This window comes from Anopheles gambiae, chromosome 3 (assembly GCF_943734735.2).
Source record: "Anopheles gambiae chromosome 3, idAnoGambNW_F1_1, whole genome shotgun sequence".
Classification (NCBI taxonomy): Eukaryota; Metazoa; Arthropoda; class Insecta; order Diptera; family Culicidae; genus Anopheles; species Anopheles gambiae.
This window is the reverse complement of record NC_064602.1, coordinates 44,362,191-44,382,681: the sequence shown is the minus strand read 5'-3', so window position 1 is coordinate 44,382,681 and position 20,491 is coordinate 44,362,191. Positions and strand designations below refer to the sequence as shown.

General features: G+C 38.3%; 1 protein-coding gene and 1 long non-coding RNA gene across 2 annotated transcripts in view; one reads left to right on the top strand and one right to left on the bottom strand.

Moving 5' to 3' along the window:
• The window catches only part of LOC133393347 (uncharacterized), a 59,133-nt gene that overhangs the window by 26,642 nt on the left and 12,000 nt on the right, over nucleotides 1-20,491 (bottom strand). The gene's annotated exons all lie outside the window — the stretch shown is intronic.
• On the top strand, nucleotides 3,500-18,654 carry LOC1268880 (photoreceptor-specific nuclear receptor). Its single transcript, XM_061658003.1, has 11 exons — nucleotides 3,500-4,961; nucleotides 6,844-6,975; nucleotides 7,049-7,277; nucleotides 10,237-10,340; nucleotides 12,316-12,430; nucleotides 12,777-13,354; nucleotides 15,928-16,028; nucleotides 16,875-16,985; nucleotides 17,046-17,195; nucleotides 17,273-17,437; nucleotides 17,504-18,654. Exons 1-11 carry the CDS (start codon nucleotides 4,895-4,897, stop codon nucleotides 17,684-17,686), a joined length of 1,935 nt encoding a protein of 644 aa, XP_061513987.1. The 5' UTR covers nucleotides 3,500-4,894; the 3' UTR covers nucleotides 17,687-18,654.

Sequence of the window (20,491 nt, the reverse complement as noted above, 5' to 3'; positions counted from 1 at the left end):
ATACTGCAATTCGATTATTTTTACCTATGACTTGCTCCGTTATCCTAACATTTAAAAAATCAAAGCATAATAGGTAGATATTAATATTAACATATGTATTTAATGAGCTTAAGTATTAATCACTTATCAATGCTATCATTCGTTCGCTGTAATTTCGTGTGTTTAGATGTTCGAATTGAACGTCTGTGTAGTTTACGATTCATTACAGTTCGTATCTATGTATTACGATAATTACAAATCGTTTATCTATCTCTTTTCATTCGGAAAGTGAAAAGCAACATAAAGAATTTGACTCTGGCGTTCCATAGGAACATGATAGGCAGGTATGATAGGCAGGTTGGCTGACCAATTGTATCGTTAGAAAACCTCAGAAAAATTACTGCGTTTTAAAAAAGTCATAAAAGCTCTTATCTCAACAAATATATTCTTCCACACTCCAGGAGTTCGGATATTTAATTCCATTTACGTTTGCATAAAAAATAAAACGTTTGCGTATCTTTTAGAGCTTTTGTATCATATTTGTACAGAAAAATGTGATGGCTACAGTAGGGAGATGTTGGACCAGTCGTTTTTTGAGCGGACTAGAGTGTTTTTTTAGAGACTTTGAGCCGGTTGGCCTTATTTGCCTCTTAAAGACTACGGTGGCATATCGAAATACCTCCGGAATTCACCTGAAATGGACGCTTTGAGTTTTAAGGTGATTGCTTGCCGCTGCGAAGCAAGTTTACGCGATTTCTACTTCCTAGTTTGTCTGTTCGTGTTTCTCAGGTACTATTTCAATGCAAAAGTTATTTTACTGGTGTACTTTAATGTAATGTTTACAATTTAGTTTGCATTTAATGTCGTTTTCTGACAGAGTTAACTAAAAATAATATATTTTTTTCAGGATTCTTGTTCATGTCTGAAAAAATTCACAAATTCGATTAAAACACATGCATAGCTAACTATTGTTGGCCCTGAGTTTCTAAGAATTCTTATAAAGGTATATCAATATTTGTCGGTTTTCACAAAAAACAACTGTTGTGTAATCAGCAAACGTTCGAAAAATATATAGGATTTTAGAAAATAAAGCCTAGACAAATAATACAACTTTATTCCAAACAAGCTGAACAAACACACCACCAAGTAAAAAACTTCCCATCCAAATTCTTCAGAGCGCGAATGCAACCACAAAGAAATCACAATCAACAGAATAAGCGTCGCTTAATTTTCCACTCCATTTGGAAGCACTTCGTGAATGTCCATCGCACTACAAGGCATGCTGAGCCGCGAATGCAATAAACGCCATCATTGCTGCAATGAAACGTATGCCAACCGCGGGTCACAAGGCTATGCATTGGATGGTTCCATCATGTTTCTTGTGTTGTTACTGTACACGGTCGCTGGCAGCGTCATGATGATCACCGTTAATCAGTTTATCGGCAACGCAAACTCAATTACTCGAGCTCGGTAGAAGCCTCCGAGGTGCAATGACAATGGCATCAGTTATCAGGTGTCTCCCGTTTGCAAATTACACATGTCCGCTCGTTCGTACGACACGACATTCAAAGTGCAATCGATTGTCCTTTCCTAGAGCATTGAGTTGGAGGCGACAAAAAATCCATCTGCATACTGCAAACAGTCAGAATGCAAGTGCAACACGATGCCAAATGGAGTCACGTTCAGGTAGAACGTTTTCGACCAAAATGCAAGCTTGGCACTATACGACGTACGATTCGGCGAAAACAGACACAGATGCCCGTTATTGTCAATTTGACTTTTGGAATGGTCGTCGACAGTAGCAGCACCATATAGAATAATATGTATGCGAATAACTTCACATTCACAGAAAGTCTATGCTTAAGAGAAAAAAATAGGACCGAGTTATTTTAGTGAAAAATCAATACATCAACGCAAAGCGAGCAAAACGTTAGATGTCGCCGCATTGACGTCCAAGGTGCGAGGAGGACGGATTTGATCGATGAAGCGATCGCTTTTTGCAATCAATGTTTGTGTGGCTGGGCACGAAATTACTCTTGGTCGGTGGCTGTGAGCAATTTGGGTCATCAAACAAAAGTGTTGATTCAAAAAAGAGTTTTCTAGCAACTTAAAAACAGAGCAAATCGATAGCCCTTAATATGTAGAGAGAAAGAAAGTAAACAAATACACATTATGTCCCAGGAGCGAAATCCACATCTTTGGCAATGTTAAATATTTATGCTTTGCTTTTTCGATCTATGTTTAACCTTACTAACCACCTAGTAGCGTTTTTTTCATGTGCTTTCGTACCACATTGAACACCAACTGTCGCACGAAATCCCTCTTTACGGCGTTAGGCATTTGATCAGTACATAAGCTGACTTTTTGCATCGCTCTTGCTCTTTTGCTGCTGCCACACCGAGGGCTGTTATGTATTGCCTTACAAAAAGTCACAAGATTGTGCTGCTAAATGCCTGTACCGATAACGTTGTCCATTGCGTAGCTCCGCCCATATTCGAAGGCGTGTCTCTATCGGCCATAGGTCCGAAACAGACGGTTTATGACCGAGAGGAATGAAAGCTGGCTGGAAGAGCGGTACAGATTGTGAAAAACTGGGAAAAAGTGCTTGTCATAGTTCAGCTGACTATACCAAACATTCGCCCTCTACTTGCGCTTCCGACCAGGTCTTATCAGCGGCAACAAACATTCAAATGTTGACGATTCATCTGAGTCGCTTTTCAAAAAGCCCAGATCTTTCATGTGTTGGCCATTCATTTTCCCGCTTGCACAACATCATAATCCAGGAGAGCAGGGGGAGAAGAAGAGATCGTAAACGATGCAAACAGCGTTGCATTTTATAGAGAAGTAGCATGCACATAGCCTTTCTGATGGGGCAAGCAAAATGTACAAAGTAAAAGCCGCACTTGTTCAGCACTAGACAAATGTGAACAGCTATGAGTTTTCGGTTAAGTGGTATACTAGAAATAATCACAAGGAAGAAGCAGTAATGAGCTGAACAGATACACATTGCATGGCAGAAAGCAGCAAAAAATACTTCATGTGAGTACAGATGGCAGTTTCAGTGGGGTATGTTTACCTATGAAGCTGCAAAATACCGGAATGAACCAGATTCATCGAACCACCTAGTGAGAGAACTGAACAGTGGCTGTCCCTACTATTCTAAAGCGATTTTCATAATACGATAGAAGAGGAGTACACATGTCTGGAGATGCTTTACGAGCATTTATATTTTTTATCCCAAAAACATTTTTGAGATAGTTTTGAACGAAAGAGCAATAAGCAACTATTATATGAATTAATAAAATCATTATATTTGATATTATTTACTTCTACATTGATATGATATTTCATGTGGTTTCTTTTTCGTTTTCAATATTTACACCGCACTTATTCTTAGTGGAGTTACGAACGCTGTAAAAATCATAAAATGAACAAATTATTGAAGATATCAGTATTTTATTGAAGCTATAATAAATATAAAAAATTCAATATACATTTGAAGAAAAGTTTGGTATCCACTGTATTTTGCTGTTGTGTACTAGGCCCTTTCACTGCTGTGTACGATGACGTTCGAATGGCGTTGAGTCTGGGGTTACGGAACGGATACACTATGGAACATTTTGTTCGCCAGTATTTGCTCCACTTTGGACAGAGACAGCATGACGAAAACCTGCGAGAAAAGAAGAGCGATAACAGCCAACAAAAAGCAACAATATCACTACCAAAAGCGTACTGTTTGACGTAGCCATCCCCGGGAGATAGGATGCCTTTCCCGCCAGACAACGAAAGAGTGAGCGAAACGGACTCGTATCGGGCGGAAAAACATACACCATCACAGCATCTCGCCAGAGGGCATTGCAAAGGGGCAGGGAACGCTTATCACCTCCCCTCAGTGATGCCTTTGTTTTCCACGCTTTTCCACCGCACTTCGTGTACATAGAGGCGCACCAATAAGGGAGGAGTTAGAGCTTAGGGCTTACAAGCGGCAAAGGTAACAAATGTGGACTTTCGACATCAAGAGAGGACGAATCATAGATTTCCGATGGCATGAATTTTCGCCCCGATCGTCAGCGATGCTGTCAGCGAGAGCACACACAGGCAGAAGCAGTAGCAGCACAAGCATCGGTGTGACGGGGCCTCGATGTCGTAAGATTGGCAGTTGTGTCAACGGAACTGGCGAAGGCGAACTGGTACGGTGTGTTCGATCAGACTGAGTGATTTTTAGTAGATGAACTGACGGCTGTAGCTGAAGGTGCTGATGGATCCAAACGGAGCTGTGAAACGCAGTAGAGTTAACAAAGATAATTTGATGTTGATGTCATAGGCTTTTTGGAATACAAAAAATTGTACAGTGAAAGTGTTGTTTTTTCGCATCCTGAATAAAGGTAACATAAAAAAAACGTGTATCTAACACAGAAACGTCGTTGAATACGTTTGCAAAGATTCACTTGGTTTGCTATATGCTGGAAAGGCATGTATGAGTGCATTCGTCATTGTATCCAAGTTATGTGTGTCAAAAGTTAATCGGATTGCCATTTGATTTCTGTGGAATGCTTTCAGTGTGCGATGTGTTTGTTACGAGAGCATATTTGATCATTTTAAAGGATTTGCTTGATTTTAAGTGAAGTGAAGTGTTTGCAGTTTAAAATGAATTGAATACTTGTGTCCAAAAAAGGAGTTTAATTAAGAAAATACTACAGTGGAGTGAGTAAAGCTAATTTGATCATATCTATTGTTAAAAAGGTGAAAATGGAATGCAAATAAGATAACAATCAAAATTGTTTGTTCGAATGTGTTGTAATTGTTTTATTAGCTTACTGAAACAATCATTTCGGAAACTTCAAACATTAAAAGTTTTTCGGATGTTAAAAACACTACATCCGATTAAACAGAGCATTAGTGCAAGTGAATTTGAATGTTTCGATTTAGCAAGAAAAACGGCAATATGGATAGCTCGACGGTTCTGCAGGATAATAAGAGTGGTAAGTAAGAATAGGGGAGATTCTGTATAATACAGTGAGTGTTCAGTTAACAAAGAGTAATTTTAAACAAATAATAATAACAATAATAATAGTTAGAATAATAATAATAATAATAATAATAATAATAATAATAATCTCAAATAAATATTTGGAAACTAATCGATAAACTGTTTTTGAAGAATGCTCATGAGTGTTCCATGCGACCACGTTGGGCCCAGACGTCTCGAGGGGACCCGAGAAAAGAAACCCACTCCCAGCTCACAAGCAAATTTGGTTCACAATCTTTGTGTGGTTTAGAATTTCTCTTAAAACTTCTTATTCGACTCTTCAGAATGGCCTACATTCGTGTAAACGCTTAGGGCCTTAACACATGTTAATCCGCCACTGTTCATGTTTCAGTTAGTAAGGTTGTTCATCATTTTCTGTTAGTAAGGTTGAAAATGTAAAAAAATATTTGTTTGACCATAAAAAGATTATTGTGATGATTGTTACATAAGATTCATTTCAATCAAACGATTATGGTAAAATGAGACCGATAGCGAACCCGGCCTTCTTCCAATGCTTAACTTAAGTACCGGGGATTGGGTGGTACCAATGATGAACCGCAAGCAAGTTCTCGCAAAGGGGAAAGCTCGCGCGCTTCATTTGACTTTGATAGCTACGACAACATCCAACAACATTGAGCTGTTTTCATCCGACGGCATGTTGATACAGTTGCTGGATGTATATTTGGAGACGTTAAAGTTGCTTAGTGAGATGGGAATTTTGAAACATTGTGCCTGTGGCAAGTTTACTCGTTCCATTGAGTGGTTTTGTTGAATCAGCGTTGGAGGCACACTTTAAAACTGGGACCCATGAAAGAGAGCAGTATAACGACTTGAATTCAACAAAATCATAAAGAGATTATGACAAAGAAGATGGGCAGATCGGGGCTGTGAGTGTTATATCGGCTGTGTTGCCACCGGCTTGCAGGATGTTCATTCTTCTTGGTGACCTTATCCATTTATGAGTTATCATCGACAGACAGTGGAGATGGAGGCTGCGAGGTTTTGTTGTCACAGATGGTAAAACGATGAGTTGCAAATTTGAAACTCATTCGAGGCGAGCGGCCTTATGACGTTAAATGAAGTTTTGAAATCAAAATGGTCTCATCGGATCGAGTGGACTTGGTTGAAAATGAGCCAACGAGACGAAAATGGCTGCCAGTTCCAGGAATTATCTCGATTATCTTGGTTGTGAGCGTTAGGTAATTGATTGTTATTTAACTTTGACCACGTTTTCAAGGGTAAGAAAAATAAGTTTTTGATAATTCAGTTTAAATTGGAGAGAAAATTAGATTTTATGGATGTCTGTGACTACCAAAGTGTTTGTGGAATATAAAACTGTCTAAAGAAGAATTAAGTGAAGTTATTATCCATAGCAAAATCAAACTCACATAAAGAGACTCTTCCAGAAATTTTCAGCGTGTGCATGTACCATGCGACAGCTCTACAAAGTAACCATTTCTGTTTGGCAGAGGCCGCTGAGTCAACAGTAGTTAATTTCTTATTCGTAGCGGAAGACGTTACAGTGGGGTAGTGCCATGCATCAGCTTGCGTGAAGCCGCGCAAGGGTATGCGAGGGGGTTGCTGTTTGTCCACCGTCCGATACGCTGTTTGTCGTGCCGAGCAAGATGGTTCTGCCGATGTGGGTTGGATGTGATGCGTCGAGGTCAATGATATCTCAGGTGGAAAAGAGACAGAGCTGTTTGAGCAAACATATCGCGTGGGATGCTAATCAAAGATACATGAGGGATGATGATTGGGTTGCCGGGGTAGAACGATGTTACTCGTGCCAGACAGAGGTGTTGATCGCGATCGTTCTGGAATGGCTTTCTTTGCAGGATTCAGCAAGGGCTCCATCGCCGAGTTCTACGATAAACTTGAGAAGGACGACGGTGGTCGAGGATTCGGCATTGAAGATGGTACTCATGGAGGATTGTCGCGCATCGAGAATGGAATGTCGGGAAAAGGAGGTAAGAATTGTGCAACCTTGTTGAACAGTGCGCCAATGGTAATTGTGTCTTCGTCTTTGCTCGGCTTCACTAGAACATCGAGGATCGCCGATATCATGTTATTCGCCACAGAATCGACTGCTGCCTTGGCCACCACAACATGTGAACGAAAGCACGAGCTCTTCGGCGAGGAAGGCTCAAAATCTTGGTCTAATATGTGTCGTTTGTGGAGATACAAGCTCTGGGAAGCATTATGGCATACTGGCATGCAATGGATGCTCTGGATTCTTCAAACGTAGCGTCCGTAGGAAATTAATCTATCGGTAAGTGAAAATTATTATCTTGTTATATCATTTCAAGTTAAAGTGAAATTCAAGAAAGTTATGCTAGGAATATAAATATACTTCAAAAGTATTTTTACTATTTTCATTTTTTACTATAAAACAATACAATTCTATATTCCCGACTACATCACATCAACATTGACACCATAAATCACCAAATGCAAACAAATTTCTTTCGTAATCTCAACACGTGTTGATATTGTTGACATAAATAATATTTCAATTTTGGTGGCTTGCAAAGATAACGAACAATCCCGATTCCTTTCGCAAATAGAATAATAGATTTCCAATCAAAACACCACGTTTTCCGATAACTTCCTATTTACACATAAAATACAGCGATATAGCACCCTTAAACTATTGCCTTTTAGGAGGGTCGCTTCGAGCAGAATCTGGTCAATATTTATCAATGCTTCGGCGAAAGGAACCCCTGATGGTTTGGTTTCTTTTTTTTCTAATGCTTATACTCCCTGTACCTCGTTAGGGAAAGCATATTTCCAAGAGCACCCGAGATAGTACAACTTAATCCCTGTATCATTTTAACGTACAACCCCTGTCGAAATCAATGCGCACCACCAAGTTGGCGTGACCGATGACTGATGGGAGTGGCGGCTATTTTACGCTTTTTCTAAGTATGCACCTCCGTTGTTGTCGGTCGCAGTAGAGGTAGAGTGCCACTCAATAAATTAAATTCTAATTAATCAACCATCCGTCCCTTACTCCCCGGAAACGGACTGTTTGTTCGTTCGATGTAGCAATAGTTGCTAGTTGCTTTCCGGTGGTCGACAGATTAGGCAGTAAGTGATCAGATGTTTCCATTCAATTGTATTCTGGTTGGTGCTTGCGGGCGCGTGGCCTTGCCTCTCATGTGAATTGACAATGACTAGCAGGAGAGATACTATTCTTCTCTATCTGGGTGCAACACATCACCATTTGGTGTAGGATCTGCGGAAGGATTCAATGCTGATCCTTCCTATGGCTGTTTACCTTATGTCAGGTTGTGTTCCGCTCTATTCTGCGTTCGCACTATTTGAAGCGTGAATACCAGCCCTAGTATAGGAGTATTGCTCAAAGGGTGTTATAAGATTACCCCAACACTAAATGGTGTAATGATTAATTGATATTTTATGGTTTCACAACGCTGATAATCCATGCAGACTCCAGTAAGATGTTGTTCATAGGAACTGTAAACTTTTCGGTTCTTCATAGACCGCGTCGTATTTTTATAACTCTGTTATTTAAAAACTTGTTAAATGATAATTTTGAATTGAATTAAATATTGGAAGCATGAAAACAAAATGCGCTTTGAAAATATGGTTCAAATGTTAGCAGGAATTGTTAACTCCACAATCGAATATCCCATTTTTATCAAGTCTTTAATAATTATGTTCAATACCTTGGTATGTGCTTTTCTTTTTAATTAAACATCCTCACCACGTCTGGAAAAAATATACGTTGGATGAGGATACTTTAAGGCAGAATATTACACAATGACCGATAGATGCTCATTGTTTCTCAGTTACATAAATTTAATTGTCGTGTTGCACCTGCGTCATCTCGATGCAAAGCTTTGTCACGGGAAATACATTTCCTATATCTATTCCAACCAGCCACAATAAACTATGGGAAGAATCGAGTAGACAGAAAGAACATACAGCTTGAAGCAGAAATTTTTATGTTTCTGTGAGTAATTATGAATATTATCACAAACACACTTCACCAGCTGTTGCTTGATGTCGTGTTATCTTGCTATGCTCAGTGATGCAGTGTGTAATACGTGTTAAGAGTAACCAGTTGTAAGGAACATTTGCAAGATTTGGAATGCAACGGAATACCACAATTGAACGAATAAGGGTCCGCATCGAAAACGCGAGAGGAGAAATATAGAAATATATCATGCGGAATCGGTGTGGAAAAGGTAATACCGAAAGGGGAAAGCTCTTTGAAAGGAGTAGTGAAACAAACAGTGATAATCGTTATGATTAGCGCTTATTTATAATAGAAATACAATTTCGATGAAAATATTAAGCTTTTCAAACCACCGAAGCAAATTTCCGTCAACGTAGTTCTGATCAAGATTTTTTTTATTACTTTCTATCGAACTATATGTAAGTATCTAAATCTAGCCGGATCTATTATCGGTTTTTTTTGCAAAACGTTTGAAATTTAAATGCATATCATTGATGCAAGAACGATTATACAACATATTCGACGCGGGTACTGTACAGTAGCATACCTTAAAACGTGCAGATTATATGTTGCTTCATGTTTTGTTTCCTTGTTCTCGCATTTGCCATCCCCGGCAGCCGAATACCCTATTATACCTCATGGCTTTTCTGCAGCAAATCTGCTTCATTCCAACACATCGATAACACATTCCAACCATACTAATCCAGACGAAAAGGGCAATGGTATTTATCCACGGCTTTCTATTTTCTAAGTTTTGATTTGGCAATTCAGATCTAAATTTAATTTGGAAAGATATCATATCTTTATTTACTCGGCGTTTTAGATTTTGGTTAATCAGCTAAAATTATTTTCGAAACAGACAATGTATTAAGCTTGCTTGTGCGTGACCACCCTAATGCAAAGTCTTGCTTGGACAGAACACTTGGACAGAACACTTGGGGAACATCGGTTCGCATGAAAAGAAAAGATCAGCAAATTTACCGGAAGATTGTTTCATCGATATCACTATCTTTAGAAGGCACCTTTTGTATATTGTATGTAAATATGCTGAACATAAATCTTTCCACTGTTGTTTACGTTGTTGGTGCAATTTTGCTGTAGTGAAAGAGTTTTTTTAGCTGACCCGGTGTCAATGAGATAGTGAATTGTAAATTTGTTTCAAACGATATAAAGTGCAATTGTGATGCATTACTGAAAGTGATTGTGAATTCCAATGAACTTAAGTGTTTCCTCATTTTTGTTGCTCCAGATGCCAGGCCGGGACAGGAAGTTGTACAGTGGACAAAGCGCACAGGAATCAGTGTCAGGCGTGTCGATTGAAAAAATGCCTTACGATGGGAATGAACAAGGATGGTAAGTAGAGCTGTTGAGTTGCTAATAATAGTACTAATAATAATACTAAAGAGTCTGTTCAAAAGTATCAGGTCCAAATCACGGCTATGATGATTTTAGTCATTCAGTTAAAAATCATCCTAAAAGTATGCATATTATTTTCTAGCCTCCCTCGGAAAGTTTGGCAGCTCCAATTTAAAAGTTCATGTTTACACACAAAACGTTAGATTTGTGAATCATTAATTCCAATGATGTAGATTTTGAACAATATGCTAACAAATCTAGCATAAAGCTTCAACTTGGTTTTGTGAAAAACTAATGTTAATAACATATCAATCTAACAATGTTTTGTTATTTTTTAATATTTTTTTACAAATTATTTATTTAAAAAATACTGTGCTTTGGAATATAATGTATGGCAATTTGATCTTATTTGATAAACAAAACATTTCAGTAGCATTTTCGAATCACAGATTATATGACGGTTTGAAACAACCTGTTATGCTGTAATAAAAGCAACTCGGTTAAACCCGTACCCGAATAAACATCAAAGATTACGGCTCAGTCAATTATTAAAATGTATTTAAAAAGTAAAAACAGTGTTAGTAAACTTCGTTACAGAGAAATATTATATTATAACACTATGAAAAAATGAGAACCAAGATGAGGAAAAATGTGTCATCTTTAGACTCATTCCTATATGTTAATTTCAAGCGTAAATTTCTGAACGTTTGTACTCGCAGTAGGATGATTAAAATTTTACTAGACACGTACACCGTTTTCGTCCTTGTAAAGCTGCTAAACAAACAAGCAAGATGCCCTTAAGCGATTATCAGTTTGATCACTAATAATTCTAGCAAAATGGAGTGAGATTCGTAGCTGATTTAGCCACCGGCGCACCTAAATGAGGTACGAAACCGTCACGTATTCCTCACGCATTGCCAGTTGTTTTTTTGTAATACATGATAAAATGAAGAACAATATTTGCCAATACCATTGACTGATCCTTTGAACTACCTTTAAAAACAGCTTACAAATTGCTTTCAGATGCTTTCAAATAAAATATAATATATAAATTATGTGTATCCCCAATCGGGGTCTTTTTATAGTAATTGTAGTTGTTTGTATAGTGTATACACGCTGTAGCTGACAATAATTTTTCTTTGTACCGTTCATTAAATGAGATCTTACTTTCAATTTTACGGCCAACACCTTAACAAGCACCACTTACATCCGTTGTTGGTCAAGGTCGGTTGTGTCACAGGTTCTATTTGTTGATACGCGTTCGTTGCGGTTTTCAAGGGTAAACACGTGAACAATGCTCTAATTATTTTTGTGTAACAAATTGGTATGTCTTTCGGGCGCAAACAGAGGAGGAATCCGACAGAGGGTTGAACTAACGAAACAACGACGTTCATAATTTCGATGTACGTGCGCGAGGTGTCAAAAGATCGGTGACGAGTTGTTGGAACAAGAAAATGCATTGGAGAGCGGTCGTTTGCATAAAACGGTCGGGTTAACCTTATCTTTTGTTAATGGTTGCGTAAACCACAGTGTGAGGCATTTACAGAAACAGTATCCTGCTGTTCTGCAACATCTTTGGCACGTGCCGATCCCTCGCCGTATGTTTGGAAGGTGTGAATATGGCAACATCGTTGTAATAGTCCTCAAAGTAACTACAGGGGTCCTTTGGTCATGAAAAGTTAAAACAGTTAACGAATGAAACAAAGCTGAAGTGATGTCGATATGAATGCTCTCGCATATATACACAATTTTCCGGCACACGCGCTAACGATAAGGGGTCCTCTGGCGAAATTAATTATGCAGAAAAATGGTTCAATCCCGCCTACATCTCCTTTAGGCGATTGAATAACGTGTGCTTAATTTTCAAGGGTCACCAAAAATGCCGCGTTCAACCTCGCAACGTCATAATTCCCACACTCTGTGGTTCTTCGACACGTACGTAATAAGGTAGTTTTTTTGTGAATCGTTCTAGCTGTGCAAAATGAACGTCAACCACGAAATACAGCAACAATCCGACCAGAAGCACTACGGGATATGGAACAAGGACGTGCCTTGAGGGAAGCAGCCGTTGCCGTCGGAGTGTTTGGGTGAGTGTTTGTTATCTTAATTCACGCCATCCAGTCCTTTTACATACGTACGTAAAATACATTTTTACGATGAAGAATAATTAACAAGTGTTTCAAAGCGCATATAGACAGATAAACAATGTAAAGCTGAATACATAATTCAAAATATTGCATATTCTTGAGCACTAACCACCAAGGTGGCTAACATATGCAATAGCACAAGTACGGATTCAGAAACAAACAAAGCATAACGTAATGACAATAAACGCCCTTCAACATTAAACTAGTCAGACATTTATGTAATAACTGCTTACATAGTGAGACGAAATATGTTGAATCAGTATTTTTCCATTTTACCCCACTCTAGACCTCCAGTTTCACTGGCACTGCTCTCACCTTCCCGCTATGGCCCAAGTATCCTACCAACGCCTGCCTTACCGACCAGTCAATTTCTGCACCATCACAGCCAGGTGTCCTCGCTGGTAAACAGTCTACCGCATCATCATCCTCACCATCCACACCATGCCGCTATGCACGGGCTAGCGAACGGACTGTCGATGAATCTGAACGGCGTGGGGATGCCGGGCCATAACGGCACGCCCGGTTTGAGTCATTCGGGTGGAAATGGTTCCGATCGAGACCGGGACACCGTTGTGCTGATGAACAGTGGCAGTGGCGACAGCAACAATAACAAAAACGCTTCATCCAGTTCAACGGAAAATCTCAACACGACATCCTCCTCTAATCATTCGATGGCGGGCGATCAGTCTCCGAGTGGGGCTGGGTCGCCGGCCCATGGGACACCGGTAAACGGACTCGGCACTGGAGGTAGCTGTGTGACGGGAGCCACTAGTATGGCAACTGAAAAGCATCCTCAGCATAGCTCATCTTCATGCGGTTCGGCCAGTCCTATTCTGGAGCAGGACAACATGAACGATAACGACGGTAAGTGGTGGACGAGGTGTTGCAAATGGGAATGTTTGCAATAACTGTCAGTTAAACAGTGCTACACATGCAGAGTGGATCGCTCAATTTGGATAATGAAAATTTTATCACTTTCACACCACTGTCGACCATTGCGCAATGAACATCCTGCGTTGGGCGTAATCGTACAAGAAAGTCATAAAATGATATAATCATAATTTAATCAATTGCTTCAATGGAAAGGGTCAAACAACGTCCTGAGTTCAACTTTTGGAGAAAAATTAATTTGGCTAATGAAGTGGTACCTTGCAACCCATCGGTAGCCCATCGGAAACTGCGAGTTATGAAATAACCATCCCCGAGGGTATAAAATAACTATTTGTCACTTCCTGAGGGTGGTCTAATACCGCATAAATAATTGTTCCTCACAAAGCTTCACCACTATCGGGTTTGGGTAACACATGGAAGGGTAACTGCACATTTCTGCATGTGTGATGGTAACCTCACAGAAAAACGCTCCCTTCGATTAAAAGAGTGAACGAAATCTTTAGCATCGGTAGTTAAACAGATGAAATATCCATTCAGAGGGATGAGCAGCGTTGGTAAATCATTATGCTGTTATGCTGAACTGTGCCCATCATGTGATAAAAGGGACGAGGGGAATAGGGAAGTTGTTTTCTGTGATTTTATTCCATATGATTTAACAGTTATGCTCGATTCTCAACTAAATGAAAGAATGCTTATGTCAGTTTAGTTTTGCTTCTGAATACAGATTGGATTATTTACATTTAGATAAAAGATTATTGGACATCTTGTTTGATGACTTTGTTCACCGTATTATTAACAATTTTATTTCACGTACGAACGACCCAACCATGTTTGTTCTCAATGTTCTATTAACATGCTGGAATTTACATTTACTCGAACGAATTTAAACCATTCGTTAAATCATGAAAGGCTGCTAAATAATAACCATTCATGTCTAAACACGTTGCCGTTTAAATTTACGTTAAGATAATTAGTAATAATCTTTCTATAATTAGTGTCATACCGTGTACTTATACGAAGCAATCAAACAATCAAAATGTTTTCCCTTTTCAACAGTGATTCATTAATCATTTTAAAACGCTGTCGAGTTAAATATCGAAGTCCCAGATGTGCAATTGCAACTCCCGAAAGGCTTATTACGATATGTACCATGGGCCCTTAAGTATGATCCTGTGACGCCACACGACAGGGATTGTAGGAAATTGCATAAAAAAAATCTTGTTTTGAACTGTAAAGCTGGAAGGAGAAAAAGGGATAGGGCAAATGTTTTTTTTTATTCCCGTGGCTGTTCCCTCTAGGGATTTGCAGACCGACGCAACGGTCACGGCTGGCGAAATGACGGGTATGAAACTGGTAAAAAAGTGGAAAAGTGTGTGAGAAACTTCAAGTAATTGATTTTTTTTGTAACTGAAATTCAAGATAGATCGTAAATTGAATTAGGAAATGCATGGATCGCATAGATGAGAGACAGGGTGACGTTTTATAAAAGTTGTTTTTAAACTGTTTTTTTTTTTCTCTCGCACATTAACAATCAAAATTTTGAAGAAAAAAAAAATAGCTAAATTGATTTCAACTTACAATGATCCAGTGAGGAATATCTGTTGATTAATTGCAATTTGTCTGTTTTGACAAATCGATTTGTTGATTGTGCGATTTGCTAATTGATTTAAATTTATTGCATTTCTTTCAAATCATTAAATAAGTATTCGAAAACATTTGACTATCCTTAATTGATTTGATTATATTAATGGTCTGATGTTAAAGATAATAAAATGTTAGTTAACTATTTGGCTTTCGTTATTGGGCGTAACGACGTTACCCGTCACGTCATACGGATTAGAACCATTTTTAGCTATTCAAATGCTTCCAAGACTTATCGAGTATCATACAAATGAATATTCAGGTCTTACGCTTGGTCTTACAGCGTCCAAATAGGGTTCGAACCCGCCCGGTCTTTTAGAAACCGACACGTACTTCGAATAAACTCCAGGACCTGCCGGTCAACATCAAGTACAAATATTTAAATAATTACATTGAATCCAATTATAGAATGGAGATCAGTTGGAAATGAGTTTATACCTCAGGTTTTTTTTATTGAAAATTTACATTACACGTGTCCCCACGATTTCTATTTTTTTCGTAGCTAAAGCTCTCCCTACAGGTTGAAGGAAAAAATGTATTCGAATTGACATAATAATCTTTCATCTCCGTCTTTATGGACCAACACGGTGAAAGTAATTTTTGGTTTGATTGATTTTATTTATTTTTTTATTTCATTTGCATATCGTCCCTAAAAGTTCAAAACATTTTAATACAGCCGAATGCATCATACGGCGACAGAAAAAAATAGGATTTATGAAACAGCGATATTTAAAAAAGGGTGACTTCTATTTGACGGTGTCATATGGAAAAGGCGGTACAATGAAGATTTTTATGTATGTAAAACCGGCAGTTACTATTTTTCCTGGACATATGACTGAGACAAGCATTGGGCTTAAAACATGGCTTTATTTAATTGATGCTTCATATGCTATCATTTTCGATAGATGATTCCATTGACGTAACCAACGATGAAGATACGGACCAACCACAAAATAATAACACCATTCCCAGCCTAATGAATCATCCATTTTATGGACAAGGACCGGTGAGTATAGCAGCTAATAATATTAAGTAGCGTTTAATTACAACGTAAATTTAGAATAGCACATAATCACAAATCAGGTTACTCACAAAATTGGAGGCACAAGTAGATCTAGGCTTAAAAGCAAATAAATTTAGTATATATCTCATTGAAAAACTAAATTCACTAGTTAAATAGTAAAATATTTTATAATGTTTTGTCCCCCAATTTATTTGATTTTGTTGTAAAAATATTCAAATATCGCCCGAAGTATTAAGGTCGATTTAGACCTTGCGTGAAAGTAAACGTGAAAGTTTTTTTGCTGAATTTCATTAAATATTAATCGGAATATGGCTTAACGTACACCAATAGAAAGAACATTTAATTCCCCAATATTTCGACTGAAAAACATATTGATATAATAAATTAAATGCATGTGGAATTCCCCGCTGACCGTTATTTTTTCACCGTAAACAAAGCGGAAAATTACAAGAAAATGCATTGAATTATTAATTGTAACATGTTGTAACAAGCTTCTGAATCATGTTAAATGAAATATAGCAAAAAATCCCAAAATTTAACGTTCAATTTCACTCAAGCTGTAACCCGGGCTTTAAATCTAACAAAAAGTTGGCTCAAATATTTTATATCTAAAATAGCTTTAGACGAAAGGTAAAATAACTACCCTACATGCGATTAATTACACTACACTACATAAGAACTACACTACATGCGAATCGTAACTAGTAAATCATAATTCTCATAAAGAAACTAAAATAAATACAAAAAAAACACAATTTCAATCGGGGTATTCGATACATTTCTGGTTGAATTTACATTTCTGACAATTTAAATTATTTCATTCGACAGATGTTCAACTTCCAGGAAACTATTTATGAAACGAGTGCCCGGCTTCTATTTATGGCTGTAAAATGGGCTAAAAACCTACCCAGTTTCGCTAGTCTTACGTTCCGCGATCAGGTAACATAAAATATAATCTTAGGTAATACAATTGATGATTAACAAACCAGTTCATTGCAGGTTATCTTGCTTGAAGAGTCCTGGGCTGAACTGTTTCTATTAAACGCCATCCAGTGGTGTATGCCCATTGACACGACGGCCTGTACGTTATTCTCATTGAATGAACATTGCAACAGTGCAAACAATTCTGGCTTCTTTAAACCAGGACAGGTAAATGACAGTGGACAATTCTGAGTTTAATTGAAATATCACATATTAAATGCTTATCGATTTGCTTCTATTTAAAGTTGGCACAAGATCTACGGATCCTCAATGATACTCTGTGTCGATTCAAATCGGTGCTGGTAGATCCGGCCGAATTCGCCTGTATGAAAGCTATTGTGTTATTTCGCTCGGAGGCGCGAGGGCTCAAAGATCCGGTACAAATTGAAAACCTGCAAGACCAAGCACAGGTAAGTTGTGTAGGTTAGTGAAGTGAAAGCTCAAAAATGAAAATATTGATTTTACAACTGTTTTAGGTGATGTTAGCGCAGCATTCGCGTACACAGTTTCCAGGGCAAATTGCGCGGTTCGGGCGGCTGCTCTTGATGTTACCTTTGTTAAGAGCAGTCAACTCACACAAAATAGAGTCAATCTACTTCCAGAAAACGATCGGAAACACGCCGATGGAAAAAGTGTTATGTGATATGTACAAAAACTAAACTTTACCCAAACTTTTGCTTTTACGCTATGGGATGGTGCAACAGATCTGCCGTGACTAACATTAGGGAAACAAATACCGGGTGAATGTGGGAGGAGATTATAGGGGTTCGTACAAAGTCAGTTAGGGTTGGTGTGCAAGCAAAATGCCTAATTTTTCTATAAATTTCTATAATTTAAAAAGTTTTCTCAGTCTCTCGCTATGGGGCGAAGATTGGATAAATTAATGAAATACTGATCATTATGCAGTCTTTGTCATTTTCACATTGGCACGCTGGTTTAAAACATAATTTTATGCGTTTAATTGAAACCACTATCTGCATTTGAACTGCGATTTCATGGAGTGCACGAGGATATATTAATGACACACACTTAATGGTTTTCCACTGGGAGTGTTTACTACCTTAAATAGAACTGATTAGCGATCCGACATCGAGAAAAACTGCAAACAAATGAACAAACCGCTGGTTTCGGGTTTGCATAGTGATTAATGTTCCAGTTCAATTAATTATTTGCCTCAAGCACCGCCATGAGCAAAGTGAGAAATGCATTTCGTGAACAGTTCCCCGGTCCCACACCATTAAAGCAAAAGACCACAGTATAGAATGATAATTACCCCAAACAAGAGCCCTTCTAAGTGGCGAGGAAAATGAAATTTGACATGAGAAAAGCTAAACAACTGCGGTGCAATTACCCTAAGCATGTGACTGAAGGATCCATATTAGGCTTGGGTTTAGTTTGTACATTATTGGTTATAAATTATTGAATTGCGTAGAACATCTGCAACAGCTCACATTTGGAGAAAACGTGCACTGAAAATTAACTAATATTTGATGTTTTTGGTTTTTGGAATCTATTTCCATGAATGAGATCAGTAAGAGTTTAGTTTTTGCACCAGCTTAGCTTCAATGAATGCAATTTTGTGTATTTTATAGTGAATAAATAAATCGATATTTGGTTAACATAGAAATAGATGTGTTTCATTTATAGTATTTTCTAAACTATTGAAAATGATACCAGCATTATCAAAAGTTATAAAATAGCAGTAACATAAAAATAAAAATCTTCGATAAAAGATAGCCTAATTTATTGAACTTTATTATCTCTTATCTAGAAATCTTTTCGACAAAATTTTAAGATAAGATTTAAGATTTCAGATTTTAAGAATTCTTGTTACGATAAGATCGGAGGATTACAGATGGAACCCGTCCAGTATTTTATTATTATTCAGGATTAGAGTTATTAATCATTAGAGTAATTAAATAACCATTCAGGAGACTTCTTTTATATTTACGAAATTTGGATTTTTTTAAATATAGAGTATGATTTCCACTTTATGTTAAGTGAGACCCTTGAACTTGAAATAGAAATTAAAAAATACCGGAAACCCTGAATGAGGCCTATACAGGCTTTCGAGACCTATTAGTACCATGCAGCCGGACAGTAAGTCCTTGTTTCTTATTCTGGTACAGGCCATATGAGGCTCCATGACGGGAATATTATTAAGTGTCACGAGTGGACAACTGTACTACGAGACCGTCCGAATATTAAATTACGTTAAATTAAGACTGCAAATCATAATGGAAAATATTTAAGCAGTTCTGGTGGATTGTGTAATTGCCACGAACGTTAAAATAATAGCAGCAAATTAAACTCATCTTTCTTTCTATGGATGGGAATAAGAAACAAGAATTTCCAAATGGAAGCAATAGTGCTCTCAATGATTGAACTCGAAATAGTATGGAACAGAATGGGAGAATCAAACACACAGTTTTTAACATAGAAGATGAAATGCCATTAAGGCTTCAGTTTACTGATGGCTGTTAAAGATGGTTGTGTGTTAACTGGTTAATTTGGCCCGGTTACAGGGATACGCAATTAAAATTTAAGGATCCCCTTTAATATGTGCAGTACACCGAATTTATTGGCTTGGTAACCCAATTCAGATAAATAACTAACAACGAGCCATTCGGAGTAGTAGTGGGAGCTCGGAATCGGACCTACCCTATTCCGATTCTGTGTTCGTAATCAATTACGGAGCCGATTTCGATGCTGGAATCGATTCCGATTCCAGAATCGATTCCCGAGCCGATTCCGGAGTTGATTCCGGATCCGATTCCGGAGTTGAATCCGAAGCCGATTCCGGAGTTCGTTCCGGAGCCGATTCCGGAGTTGAATCCGGAGCTGATTCCGGAGTGGACTCCGTAATTGATTCCAAGATCGGCTCCGGAATCGATTCTAGGATCGGAATCGGCTCCGGAATCGGAATCGACCTGGGAATCGCAATTTGCTCCGATAACAGAATCAGGCTTGACTCCAGAAATGGGATGGTTTGAATTGAAATAAGAAGTGTGGGAAGCGAAATAAATCCGGGAATCTCCATGTGAATAGATCATTTACAAGTAAATTTTGATTCTTTGCCGATATCAACACGTAGCATCATTAAACCCAAACGCCTATTCCTATGAAGATGCCGAAACCGACTCTGTTTCGAAGCCAATTCTGATTTCGGAGTCAATTCCGATGTCGCAGACGATTTTGATAACATTATAACATTAATAACATTACCCATTTCCTGGGAAGTTTATCCGATCGCTAGAGACCACCATGAACTGCACCCTATGCAAGATGAGAATGTCGAACTTAATGGCGGAACCGTTCGAAATACACAGGGGTTTGAGGCAAGGTGACGGACTCTCCTGTCGAGATAGTAAAGGAATTCTGCTATCTTGGGACGGTCGTTACTTCGGACAACGCCATCAGCAGCGAAATCCGAAGACGCATTGTGCAGGGAAATCGTGCATACT

Coding starts and splice junctions, on each gene's coding strand:
- LOC1268880 (XM_061658003.1), top strand. CDS start 4,895: ATGTTTCGATTTAGCAAGAAAAACGGCAATATGGATAGCTCGACGGTT. Junction 16,029..16,874: donor CATTTTATGGACAAGGACCG/GTGAGTATAGCA, acceptor TTCATTCGACAG/ATGTTCAACTTCCAGGAAAC. Junction 17,196..17,272: donor GCTTCTTTAAACCAGGACAG/GTAAATGACAGT, acceptor TTCTATTTAAAG/TTGGCACAAGATCTACGGAT.